Source organism: Lissotriton helveticus, chromosome 8 (assembly GCF_964261635.1).
Source record: "Lissotriton helveticus chromosome 8, aLisHel1.1, whole genome shotgun sequence".
NCBI classification, from domain to species: Eukaryota; Metazoa; Chordata; class Amphibia; order Caudata; family Salamandridae; genus Lissotriton; species Lissotriton helveticus.
Window position 1 is genome coordinate 983,348,336 of NC_136069.1, and position 14,262 is coordinate 983,362,597.

General features: G+C 43.7%; 1 protein-coding gene across 7 annotated transcripts in view; it reads left to right on the forward strand.

The window, feature by feature from the left end:
- DMD (dystrophin) overlaps positions 1 to 14,262 on the forward strand; it is a 6,826,337-nt gene that overhangs the window by 2,298,544 nt on the left and 4,513,531 nt on the right. For all 7 annotated transcript variants that reach the window (XM_078657819.1, XM_078657824.1, XM_078657821.1 and 4 more), the window contains exon 29: positions 4,633 to 4,782. In XM_078657819.1, the coding sequence (XP_078513945.1) occupies positions 4,633 to 4,782 (150 nt within the window). The remainder of the gene's footprint in view (positions 1 to 4,632; positions 4,783 to 14,262) is intronic.

A 14,262-nucleotide genomic window follows, 5' to 3' on the forward strand; every position in this document is an offset into this window, starting at 1 on the left:
GGCTCTTTGGTGATGGAGAAAATTAGCAGGGTGTCATCGGGGTAGGATACGATGTTGAGTCCGTGGCTCCTGACGATAGTTGTGAGTGGGGCCATGTAGATGTTGAAAAGCGTGTGGCTCAAGGAGGAGCCTTAAGGCACTCCACAGCTGATCTCTGTGTGTTCCGAGAGGAACGGGGGAAGTCTGACTCGGTGTGTTCTACCAGTGAGAAAGGAACAGATCCAGTCCAGGTCTTTGTCGTGGATGCAGGCGTCGTGGAGTCTAGTGATTAAGGTAAGGTGAGAGATGGTGTTAAAGGCAGCCTGAAGGTCGAGGAGGATGAGGGCTGCTGTTTCTCACCAGTCGAGGAGGGAGCGTGTATCATTGGTGGAGGAGAGGAGGATAGTCTCAGTGCTGTGGTTTCTTTGGAAGCCCAATTGAGAAGAGTCCAGGATGTGATTTGTTTAGATGAACTTGGAATTGGACGTTGATGGCCTTCTCGATGACCATGGCTGGGAAGGGGAGCAGGGAGATGGGTCTGATATTTTTGAGGTCTGTCGAGTCGGCTGACGGTTTCTTCAGCAGAGGGTTGATCTCAGCATGTTTCCAGTCATCAGGGAAGGTGGCAGTTTCGATGGAGCAGTTGATGGTGAGGCATAGCTCGGGATCGATCGTGGCTCTGGTTAAGATGTGGTGTTGGCAGGGGCCCAAGGGGGCTCTGGAGTGAATGCTCTTCATGATCTTGACAGTGTCATCTGTGGTGAGCAAGGTTCAGTTGAGCAGGATATGTTGAGGGGCATCGTCATCGCGTGAGGTGGTGGCGGGAGGATGTGTGGGTGTTGGGTGTCAAACCTATCGTAGATCTGCTTGATCTTGTGGTGGCGGTAGGTGCCGAGTCTGTTGCAGAGGTATTTGGAGGGTGGGACTTCTGTGGTCTTGCTGTGGGGTGTGATGAACTCCTATATGATGGTGAAGAGTTCTTTGCTGTTTTGTACATTGGCGTTGATTCTGACTAGAAGGGCTGTTTTGTGGTTTTGAGGAAGGTGTGGTGTGCAGAGACAGTGGCTTTGAAGGCTGTGTGGGTTTCTGGGGTTTTGTTGTTCCTCCATCTCTTGTTGAGCCACCTACTCGTGAAGGGCAGGAGTTAATCAGCTGGCTTTCTTGAAGTGTTGCTTGCCGGTTACTGTTGTGAGCGGCGCCAGTGCGTTAGAGCGGTTGTATGTCCAGCGCTGAAGATTGCGTGCGGAGGTATTCGCGTCTATGAATGTAGGCTGTATGGTTGAGCTAAGGGAGACTGTGAGATGTTCTTCAGTGACCTTTTTCCAGTTGCAATGGGGGCAGTGGGTGCATTGGTGTATGGTGAGTTTGGTGAAGGCAAAGTGAGCGCAATGGTGATCGGTCCAGAGGAGTTCGGTTGCGTGTCTGTAAGTGATGTTTTCACTGGCTGAGAAGACAGGGTCCAGCGTGTCCCCTGCTGCGTGGGTCAGAGAGGCGACTAACTGCTTGAATCTGGTGTTGGCAAGGTTCTCCAGGAGGCATGCAGTGTTCTCATCTTTGGGGTTGCCCAGGTGGAAGTTGAGGTCGCTGAGCAGGATTTCACGGTGGATACGAGAACCTTTGGTTTGATAAAGTGAAAAATGGCATTGGTGAAGTATGGACGGGCCAGGAGGTCAGTAGATGAGGGTCCAGCAGAGGGTGGTGTTGGGGGTAGTCTGGACCTGAATGTGGAGGTGTTCCATGGTTGCCGTGGGGTCATCCGAGTCAAGTGGGTGGTCAAGCGGAGGCTGTCCTGAGATGATGCCTCCTCCAGTTTGGTTGGTGTGATCCCTGTGGGCGATCTTGCAGCATTCAGGAATGACAATGGCGATGTTAGGGCCTGAGCCGGTGTTCGCGCAGATTTCCATAAGGAAGGGGATGTTGGGGAGATAGATTCAAGTAGGTCCCAGATTGCTGTGGCATTTCTGTTAAGGGAGCGCATGTTCAGGAGGATGCAGCTGGGCCAGTCAGGTTTGCAGTGGGTGTGCTGGGCAGAGCTGGAGTGCAGAGGTGGGTGAGAGAGCAGCTGCAGTTTTGGCAGGACAAAGGTGCTTGGATGTCTTTCGGCAAAGCGAGGTGGCAGGTGGCATGGTGTCCAGTGATGAGGGCAAGGAGAGAGCTGGCATTGTATCAGTGGAAAGTCCGAGAACCAGGGTCCGTGGCATGGGGCACGATCCAGGCACAGATGGGTGTAGGTGGTGCTTACCTTTTGGTGTGCCTTTGGTGCCCAGGAGGCATGCCCGCTGGGCACGGCCATTAAGTAGTGTGAAGGAGAGGGATGGACTGCTGGGAGGCGGCAAACGCGGCATTAGGAAAAGGGAGGGGCCGTGGGGGTCAGGCAGGGGCAAAGAGCAGATTAACGAAAGAAGGTGAAAGTAGAAAACGTGAAATCAACAAAGAAAAGAGTGGAAAAAGCAAAACAGAGTGCAAAAGAGCCAAAGATGCAGGAAGCAGAAGGACAAAAAGCAAAGGATAGAAGGCAGACCAACAGCAGAGCAAAGATCTTCCCACAAGCCCACCAGAGATGAGGCGCTGGCAGGAGCCTGTGGGTGGAGGACGGCCTCAACCCACCAACTAGCGAGTGTCAGTGAGCCTGTAAGGGGTGGCAGTTACCTTGCGGTACTGTGCAGGAAGGGAAGAAGATCACTGACAAGGTCCCTGAAGTTCTTCCTTTCCTGGCACAGCGGCTGCCATTAAGTAATGTGAGGGGGAGGGCTGGACAGGTGGGAGTTGAGCAGCTGGAAATGCTGTGCTACGAAGGGGGCGGGCTTTAGGGTTGAGCAGTGGCAGAGGCACAGCCCAAAGCGAGGAAAAAAAATGAGAACAGCAAAAGTGAAAAACACAAAGAAAAGGGTGAAAAAAGCAAAAAAGCAGGCAAAGGAGGCAGACAGGCAGGAAGCGAAAGGACAGCAAGCAAGGGACATAAGGCAGACCAGCAGCAGAGCAAAGATGCTCCCCGCTAGTCCTCCAGGGATGAGGCACAGGCTGGAGCCTGCGGGTGGAGGAGGGCCTTGAACCACCAAAAAGCAGAGGGTCTGTGAGCCTGCAAGGGGCAACAGCTATCAGGCGGAGCTATGCAGCAAGGGAAGCAGATTACTGACAGGCCAGTGAAGTTGTTTAATTAAACTATGAATGCAAAATTGAAAGAGTTGGATGAACTGTACATCTGTTTAATCCAAAACCTTTGAACTTCTCTCCTAACCATTTTGGGAACCAGTGGCACACCTTGCTGGATGGTCGATTTCAGCCTGCAGTGTTTCAGTTGTGTAATATTCCCATGATATTTACAAAAGATACATTGACATAAAAATTTCAAATGCTAATCAAATATATACATAGATGCCATTAACATGAAATCCTGGCAGGAACACAGCTCTTAAGAACAGGATTAAAGTATTGGAGAACAACCTAATATATATCTTTTTATAGAATTAATTATCACCTGTCAAAAAAATATTGTATAGCGAATTTCATTCTTGAAATGTATTGCTGCTTCAATCTAAAGGATATTTTCCCTTAAAATAGGTTTCTAGATTAATTAACTATGATTTTAAAGCATTCGTTGAAATACCAAATGAGACATTTATGGGCTGATTATGATGTTGGGCAAACTGTATCGGTCTGGAACCGCACGACCATCAGTCTGCGGTTCAGACCTTGCAATTTGGATGCAGCTGCTCATAGGGGACTCGGAAACATCCGCTTCATTATGGCAGCTTGTGCAGCGTGCAGAAAAGACCGGCAGCACAAGCTACCATTGTGAAATGGATGTTTGTAAACATCCCTTCACCGTGTGGCAGGCACCTCATGGTGCGTGCCACACGGTGAAGGGATGTTTAGGGGGCACAACCCCCCAGGGCCCATAGCAGAGGGCCAGGGGGGAGATCATTTTCCGACAGCCTTTCCGTGACAGAAAGGCTGACATGGAAAGGCTGTCGGAAAATGGCATCATAATCCTGACAGTGGAGTCGCATTCATTAGGTGTTTAAGGTGTCATTACGACACACCGACAGGCTCCTAGACCCTGCCAGAAGTGACGAGGATGGTCCCTCCACCCGATGCCTCTGCCCGCTGAATCATAATGCGGCGGGCAGATCGCAGGGGCAGATGTCGGTGGGTCCGATACCGACGTGAAGTCGGTGTCGGACCCATCAACATCGTAATCAGCTCCTATGTAATCATATTTGCAATAGCCAATTCATGTAAATGAAATGCTCAAACAGCCACTCTGAAGCATATTTTTACTGCCATCTCCCTTATCACACATTAGACGTTTTTAGAACACTAAGTAAACCTAAGGCATAAAAAAATTACTGTGGGATTCATATTGCTGATAATTGTCTGCAGTCCATTTCGCACACATACAATGTTTAAGTTTCATAACAATTCAGCAAAACTGTAATTAAGCAGGAAAATAAAAAGGATACTCAAAGTCTGAGAACAATCAAGCATGACTTTCTATAGTTGATTTTTTAATATTAGGTTTTGAGTTCTTTTTTCTTAAATATTTAGCTTTCATCAATTTTCTTAGTAACCACATTCTTTGCCTATAAATTTTAAGTGCTTTAGGGAAATTGATAATATGTGATACCTCACTCATGTAAACATTTCTTTTAGTCCCTAGAAGTTATAATGAGTCACCCTGAAGACAATCGGAATCAGATTCGCGAACTGGCCCAAACTTTAACAGATGGAAGAGTCCTAGATGAATTGATCAATGAAAAGCTGGAGGCTTTTAATACACGGCGGGAAGAGCTCATACAAAAGGTACGTGGTTTCTTTATTTGTCTGTCAAACACAACTGCACATCCTCATTTTTTATTTTTAAATTGCCTTAAAAATGTTTTTGTTTCTAAGTGTGATATTCATAAACGTAGTTGTTGGTGCAACCTATATTTCCCTCTACTATAGGAAATTGAAATGTTCTTTTAGCAGTTTCCGCACTTAACCATACACAAACATTCCCATGGTTTATAGCATTAATTTATATTTTTGCTATGCTTAACAGCTGTAATTAATTTGGTGTGCCTCATTAAACTTTGAATAAACATTTTTTTTCATATCATAATCAGACTATAATTGAGGTGAATTTTTCTGTGCGGTTTAAAAATGTTTTTCCCTTTATGTTCCAAAATGGCCGCTTTGTTACACTCTGCTGTTTGCAAAATAAAATATCCCAATTATGTCTTTTCACAAACAATATAGTTTCTATTAAAATGCAGTATGCGTCAAATGTTTCATGTTTTATTTAAACTCAAATTAGGTATGCAAATGTCCTAGTAGGAACTGGGATAATAGTCAAATGTACCAAAACGACAATAAAGTTCATGCTGCCATATACTATATTGGTTATTTCCTGCCCCCTAAGCAATGCAAACAGAACAAAATGGTAATCACTTTGAATGTAGTTTAAGTGTTTGACACAGAGAAACTACGTTTTTTATATGTTATAGCATAGAGCACAGTTTCAAGGGCTACTGAAGGCTCTCTGTCCAAGGTATAATAAGCACAAGACACATGTGTGTGCCTATAACAAGGGAGAGGGCCATTAACAATTGGTGGAGCCCAAGGCAGAAGGGCTTTAGAGCTATTAGAACATGTTGTCCTCCGAGTGTACAATGTTCTGAATAAACATGGCAAAGACAATGAGACATAGCTGCCAAGGTTTGGTTGGCTTATGTGTGACATTCCCATGTGTGCAGTGCGTTTATGTGTGACATTTCAAGGCTTATGAGTGACACTTTACTGCGAGTGAATTACACCCTTTAGTTACAGGTGGTGGTTTAAAGGGGACTTGAAGAAACTGCAATAGCCTATAACCATCAAACAGTTGATGTTGATAGTTGCCTATCAGACCTGATCCTCTGAACCACAGACGATTCATAAGTTGAACCTGGGAGCCTTCACTGTTTGTCCCCAGTCTCGCACTCTTATAGTCTCCCCCTCCTTGCCACTCACTCCTTTCATTCCTCGTTTTGTTTCGCACTTTCTCTCATGTCCACACTCCGTTGCCTCATTCTTTACTCCCTTTGACCTTCTCCTCCGTTTCTGTCTGAAGAGAATCCAATGTGATTATAGAAGTGTGTGAACCCTGAGCTTCTCAGGTTTGATTGCTTAATTGTATACCATCATTCATTTTTACGTAGTAGCGGTTGAGCACAGCTGTGACCTTGAAGAAGATTGTGACCACTTCTATGCAAAGGATGAGCCACCCGAACTTGATATTTTGTGCTTTATGCAAATACGTTGTTAAGGTTCTAAAAAATGTTTACCTTTTTAAAATGTACATACAGCTGGTAAAAAAACATGTTTTGTCAGATGGCTGTAAACAGGAGCAGCTTACCTTAGGGTGGAAATGCAAGCACACGCTCAGTGGAGTCTTGACAGTGAATGCTTAGCTCTTCTGTAGATTTAACCGCCAGCCTAAGCAACTCTCCAGACGGTCCGAATCCTACTTTACAACTCTTTTCAAGACCCGTGGCAGTCCTGGATCGCTCATGAAATTGTGCCATTGGCAGAAAACAAACTGGCAAGGAAGGTGCTCACTGCTGCCTGCAGCACAAGAAGGATGAGAGGGTCAGTGACTGTGAAACACAGTCGTGACGAGTCTCCGGCAGCCGGTCCCAAACACTGTCAGCTCAGCCTGAGGAGAGTGAACTACATACAGGCTGACGCTATAAACTTAAACATTTATTTCTAAAAAGGTTGTATATTACTGGGAGGTACTGTGAGCTACAGCAACGAGTCTCCAGCAGCCGGTTCAGTTGTTAGGCATCATGACGAGAGGGGAGGCAACTGGTGGAGCTGCGAGCAGCAGTGGGCTGACAAACTTTCCCTTAAAAAACATAACTGCCAGTCGTTCTCCCACTCGCCCCTAGCGAAGTCCTGTCTCTAAAAATGGACACAAAGCTGCATTCACGTGAATGCCGCCCCGCTGCTGCAGCCAGCGAGCCAAGCGCAGTAAAGCTGAAACCAGCATTGCAGATAATATAATATCCATGTAAACTTTTAATTATAATCTCAACACATATTCAACACCACGGCAGCAGTGCACTACACAGTGGGCTGTAATGCAGTCCGTAACACACACTCAGTGAGCCCACAGTCAGTCCTCTGGCACTCTGTCTCTGAGCGCGAGTTTGGTGCGGTGGCGGTGAGCCACACCGGTCGCGCCCGCACAACACTGCTGCTGCCCGCAACGGCCGAGATTTCAACTCATGCGCGGCCATGATTGTGAGAGTGTTGATTCTTGCCGTCCGGTCCAACGCCGGTAATATGCGCATCCAGTAGTGCACCTATTATGCTGCATCTCTGGGATGTGGACAGCACTCTGCACACACCATTCCAGTCGAGTCCCCCTCCGCTTCCTGAATCCAACCTCACTTCCTGACAGCGCCAGCAGGGAGGGCAGGAGTTTCTAAGGCCAGAGGCAGCAGGGCTAAAATAAAGTAACATTGTAGCAGGCAGCACAAGATCATTAACTGTTTACTGAACCTGCTGGCAAGTCTCTGCGGGGAGCAGCAGAGCCGGCGCGTGCGCTAGCAGCCTGGCAAACAGTTTCAGTGCTGGTACAGCAGAGTGAGACAGTGGCATTTAAATGCGTGACAATGCATTTCAGTGTGGTGATGCGGAACACCACACTGAAATGCGTTAGAGTCACACCTGATGCGTGATACTTGGCAGCCCTGTGAGATAATCACTGTAATTTTGGGATAGAATTTCTCTAGTAGCCACTATTTGCCTTTGCCACTCCACTGTATTCAGTGGAGCTCCAAAACTGTAAATACTCTAATTGAAGATTAAAATATGCACTGAACAATTATTTTGGAATTAATCTGCCCAAAGATGCTTTGGAAACAGATTAGTACCTTCATTAAACCCCACTGATCCTTTCCTTTATATCAACCTAACAAAAATTTTACAAAAGATGGAAACATAAATTCGTATACTTACAACTATGATTGACATATTTTTTAAGCTTTACTAGGTTTACGAAATCCTCAGGAGTAATCATGGAAATCTATCTAAAGGAACACTACCTTCATTATTACAACTCCTCTAAACTCTAGTTGGTATCAATCCTTAGATCATTGAAAGCTTTTATTTTCATTTTTCTTTTTGCTAGAAAAAATATTTCACTGACTGCGAAACACTGTCCCCTGCACCTCCTTGAATGACTTCATTGTACCCTTCCCATTTTGACTCTGGACACAAAGGAGTCTATTAGAATAGCGGGCGGATTGCCACCGCCCATATGGCGGTGGCGATCCGCCCGCCATTCCTCCCCCCCGCCTACCATTTCCCTCGTCATATTACGATGGCAGGGGGGGGCCCAGTGGGCCGAAAGACCGTCCCCCGGTTATCGACCGGGCAGAGAAGGGGTATAATATGGTGGCGGTGTCTGCAAGACACCGCCATCCATAATATAATGCAGGCGGGGATGTGCCTTTCCATGGCGGCAATGAAAGACATGCAGTTCCTGAATATGGGGGCCCGGTGCGGGCCCCCAGGGTGTTGGGGGATGGGGGGTGCACATTGGGGGTACCTATAGTACTCCCCTGCATTTACATGCACATCGTGGCAGGTCGTGGCAGGCACCGCGCGGGGCCTGCCACAATGTGCACGTAAATGCACAAGGTGCATCCACAGCATTGTGGCGGGCGGTGCTGTGAGCACCGCCCGCCACAATGTTGTGGATGGGGGATGCCACCGCGGCGGTGGCATCCTGATTGCTGTTGCGGGACCACCACACTACTGGCGGCCGGTCCCAGCACTGCTAAAGTAGCAGGCGGACGAAAGTCCGCCAGCCATCCTCATAGACCCCTTAGTTCCAACAAACTTTTTGAAAGCATATTTATGTGTCTTTTAATGCCATATAAGTGCATAAAATCAGAATCATTTATTAGTTCTGATCTTTTGGTGTTCCATGCTAAATGTTTATGAATTTTGACAAGAAGGGCATGTTTTCTTAAATATTAGTTGTTTTACATAGTATTGGACATCAGTACAGCTTTTCACGTTGCATGTTTGCCTACCGGTTGCATACTCCTGTATCTGTCCTCCCTTCCAACTCCTTCAGGTTTGCGCTCAATATTTTCAAACTAATCAAACATTTTTTTTACTTTCATGCTCTACATACAAAAGCAGATCTTCTATTGTTTTTTCTAGTAGTGGACTCCTACTTATCTAGGTATCACTAAAGGTACAAAAACACCAATCACATGTCTGCTCGTGGATGCAGCGCTCGAAGTTTACTTTTTGTCTTTATATTTAGCAGTTTAAACGACTGCTAGGCTCTATGTAGTAACTAGATAGTGAAGCCAATATATAAACCCTCAAATTATTACCCAATTGAAGTACAGCATCCTGAATTGCACCAAACTAGGCTTATAAAAGATCAAGCACAAAGTCAGAAACTAACTTTAAGCCTATCTTTCACGTTATTTCCTAACAATAGCAGTTGTGTAACATAGTGAACAGATGCTTTTAACAGCATATATACAAGTATTTACCATGTATACATTACTAAATGTCAAACATGTTTGGCTGTTGTCATGAGGAAATCTCAGTGAGATAATATAATGTTGTTATGAAAATCATGATCTATTGTAAACATGTATGTGACTTCCATTGCCAGCTCTTAGTCATTGACATACTGCACAAGAAAAAAAAGAGTACATACTCTAATGTTGTGAGAGTGTATAAGTGGCTCCAAAAAATTGATTGCAGGCTACCAGTAGCTCGCAAAAACCTTCAGAGTAGCTCCCAGCCTTGAGTTCGCTTTTAACTAAGATCTGCAATAATTAAATGTTGTGTGTGTTTTTTAAAAGTTAAGGAAAGGCTATGTTTATTTAGAATTATTATCAGGCTGCAGATATCAACGCTTGATAATGAGCAGTGCTCCATTCAGATGTATCACCCATGTCGGTCACACAGGTTCAGAACTGAAGCACTAAGGTATTTAACTCTTAAATAAAAGTCCATCTCAACTCAATATTGGAGCATGAGAACAAAATGATACCTCTGAAAGCTTTTAAATGAGAGAAAATTAAAATGAAGAGTTAACTTTATGATTAAGTTAACTCTTCATTTTAATGTTCTCCCATTTCAAAATGTCACATTTAAAAACAGCAGGAATCTTGCTCTCAGTGGCTGGTAGGCACAGTGCCATATTTGGAACGGAAAAATACAGTCATTTATTTTTAAATGGGAGATTTTAAATAAAGAAAAATATTTCTATGAATCATTGTCTTTCTCTAATTTAAATTAAGCAAATTAAGTAATAATGTTGTATAAAGCATGATACTTCACTTCAGCCCATTTGCTGCTTAGAACGTTCCACGCCAGTGCGGAACGTTCTATTAAGCAGGCGGGGCCGCGTCGGCCAACGGACGTGCGCAGCACTACCGAGGTAGTGCTTGCGACGGCCGTTGGCCGACGGCAGCAGCAAACGGGTTAAATTCCTCACATGTAAACAAATGACTGTATTTTCCTGTTCCAAATATGGCACCATGCCTATAGGCCACTACGAGTAATATACCTGCTGTTTGCAAAGACACTTGGAGAAAATTGGAAAGATGAGTTGATGTAATGCATATAAACATAAAGTTAATTCTTCAGTTGCCTTTTCTCCCATTTCAAAGTGATGCATTTACACACAGTGGGCATCTTGCTCCCAATGTCTGCTAAACACCCTTCAATATTTATAACTGAAAAATACAGTCATTTTATTTAAATGGGAGAAATTTAAAGTGTCGAAAAATGTTCCAACAAGTGCAATCTTTATTATGAACATTTCTGCAGAACATTTGTCTGCAGTTTAAATTTCTCCCATTTAAAAAAACAAAAATACCTGTATGTTTGTGTTGTGCATGTAACAGTGCCATAAAGGTACCTCAAGTACATACTACTCAGGTTTTCAGTCACACATACATATACATCCCTTTCATTCTCACACATGTTCATGCATCTCCACACCCATGCACTCACTGACGCACATAGCAACCCTATTTTAGTACCCCAGTCACAGTATTTTGTTCAAATTATAGTTTCGGGCTCCCTGGACATTGGTTTTAAAGTCAATGAAGCTGGGCGAGAGGGTGTCTGGTAACAATGGGCAAGTAACATGTGCTTCAGTAGCTCATGATTATTTTCACTGATCAGAAGTAGCTCTCATTACAGACAAGGTTGGAGACCCCTAGTGTTAACACTTTACTTACTGTGAAGGGCACTGGCTGTTTCTGACGCCTCTTGCGTTTCTCTGCTGCTCCCTCTCACCAGCCCCATACACAGGCACTTGCAGAAGGTGAGCTGACCTCTGCAAATAGTGAGGTAAATATGAATGCAAGTAAATACCTTTGTCAGAGCACAAATTTTAAACTGAACTTTTTGCCACATTTTTTCAGGTTTACTGCATCTTCAGATCTATAGACATTATACTAATCTATAGTGATGTAATCATACCAATGATAAGGTGATATGTAATGTCACCAGTGATGTCATTAATATCATTAGCAATATAACCTGTTACTTTATATGCAAGCTCAAGTAAAGAGAATGTTTAGTGGTTGACAGTGTATAATTAAGATTAATCAAAGCTTACCAGAGAAAAGTTATTTTTGATTTGACTATTACTCTGGGTCTTATGCAGGGATCTGAAGAAAAGGATGCACTCACTTACCATATATAGCTGAGATCTGGCATGTCAATTTGGGTGAATTTCCATGCAAATGTAAAAAAAGGTTAAGGAGGGGTTGAAAGATATTTGTTTCTCATTAGTAGCTCCCACAGGTAATGTTATTCACCAAGAAAGCAAAAAACACACAGAATGGATTTATACCAAACTTGCCATGCTTTTTGTGGTTTGATGTTAATCTGCCAGTCATTTTGAGAAACAAGAGTTACAAAAAGTCAGTCACAATTACATTTTTCAATTAGGAACTTGCTAATGAAAGGAATCTATACTGTGTCACAATAAATCCATCACTTTGACGGTATTCACAATCATTCTACTACTTTTGGTACTGAGGCCCAGACACCATTTAATGAATATCCAAGTTTCAGAAAATTTGTTTGGAAGTTTCATTAAATGTGGCATTCTAACTGAGAAAAGCATAGCCATCGAGTCTATATTGGATGCATGCCCTGATAGTATGCAAGCGTCGCTGGTTGAAGGGCCAAGCCTTTCAGCCAACCCCACTTTGCAGGCTGCGCGCAGAGCAGAAGAGGTACAAGGCAGGTGATGCAGCGTACCATTAAACAGCAAAAATTCACTGACGATAACACAGTTCAATGTTAATGTTTGTTCAGTGAACAGAAAAAATATCCATGTTATGCTATGCAAGCAACAATACATACTTTGACTGATTCCTCCACCTGCTCTGGGTAAATAGCAACGGGGGCTTCAGGTAGTCAGTCAGTCAAAACAAACTTTATTTGGTTTGTTACAACCATAAAAGTACAATTTACCTCTTATCTTACTAAAACAGAGAAAAATAAAAACAACAGTAAATACATATCACAGCGGTATCGATAGACATATTACATCTTAATATACGTATACTTTAACTATCATTTTTAAAATCAGAATGTTATAAAAATTGATTTAAATAAAAGCACTTAATTTATATCTATACAACATCTTCTTAATCATGCAGCACTATTTTAAACACTAATTGTTTCACCTTTATTAGGTGTCAGGGACTTATATTATTAGATCTTACTCTGTGCAGCTGAGGAATACCTTAACTTTTTTCATATATTTCCCCAACGCACATGCTATATCTAAGTTCTCCATTTCCATCAACAATTTGGCGGCTTGCATCCTATTTGTAATATTATAATTTTTTTAAATCGGGCATAAAATCTCCTTTCGTAAATCTAAAAACCACATACAATCTAATGAAATGTGCATAATATTACAGGTAGTGCCTAAAGTGCAAGTGCAGATCCCGTTACAACTTATCATTTGATTTCGGGCTCCATTATTAGCATAACATGGGTTTATTCCGATTCTCATTTTTAGGACTTCCCGCCTTAAATTATGACTTGGTAGCCGGTCCACATACGGAAAGTGTTGGTCGAGCTCCCAGGCAGATGTCATGTGGGCTACCGAGCTTTTCTGTGAAAGGTACTCCCGGTCATAGGTGCGGGACATCTCGGTACCTTGGAGCCTTAGTTCTCTTTTACCTATTATTATATAATCTTGTAGCGGGCAAACCTTCAGATCGAGCACCCTGTATGCATTCCTTATTGATGCTCTAGCCTCTTTTGCCCAGGGTAGGTCGCTCTTTGTAATTTCCTCTTTCGCCCACTGAGAGATTTTGAGGAGCTCATCTGTTCCCAATCGCTGCCAGAATCGTACAAGGGCCATACAGGCGGTTATCGCCCACGAGGTAATTCCCAACTCAAGTCTGGCCGCCTGTACCATAGAAGATTTGGGCAGTGCAAATAGGCTTTTTAATATATTTCCCTCCTCTCTATCCCAGGAGGTCTTACTACTTAAGTAAATAACTTCGGCTCCATACAAGAATTGAGGGGGCACCATTGATTGATAGGCTTTCAGGACCGGTCTGTCCGACATTTCTCCGTAAATATAGTTGAATCTTTTTAAACCTTTCACGGAAGCCAATGCCTTTGTTTTTAGTGCTTGTAAGTGAGTATGCCATTTCAGGGTACCAGAAAACCACATTCCCAGATATCTATAATCAGCTACCCTCTCAAGCAATACTGTGCCCAGGTACCAAGAGAACTTTGTTTTTCTCCTACCAAAACAAACAATTTTAGTTTTCTCCATATTTACTACTAGTTTTTTGGTAGTACAGTATTCTTTGAATCGATTTAATTTTCTTTGGAGCCCAATCTCCGTCTGATCCATGATTACCAGCTCATCGGCATAGAGGAGGCATGATATCTGTTTTCCTCCCAATTTTGGGTTTGCCCCTCTAACCTCTCTCAACTTTTGAGGCAGGTCAGCTAAGAACAGAGAAAATAGTAGGGGGGCAAGTACACAACCCTGCCTTAAACCATTCCCAATCGGGATTCTCTTCGTCAATCCTCCCTCCTTATCCAGGATTATCTGTGCCCAATTTTCTGTATGCAGTTCTTGGATTAAAGCTAGCTGGTTACCCTGTATTTCATAGCCAACCAGTGATGACCACAACTGCTCCCGGTCCACCAGATCGAAAGCTGCACGGAAGTCCACGAAACAGGTGAATAATTTTCCCCCCTGATCGATCGACTTACGTG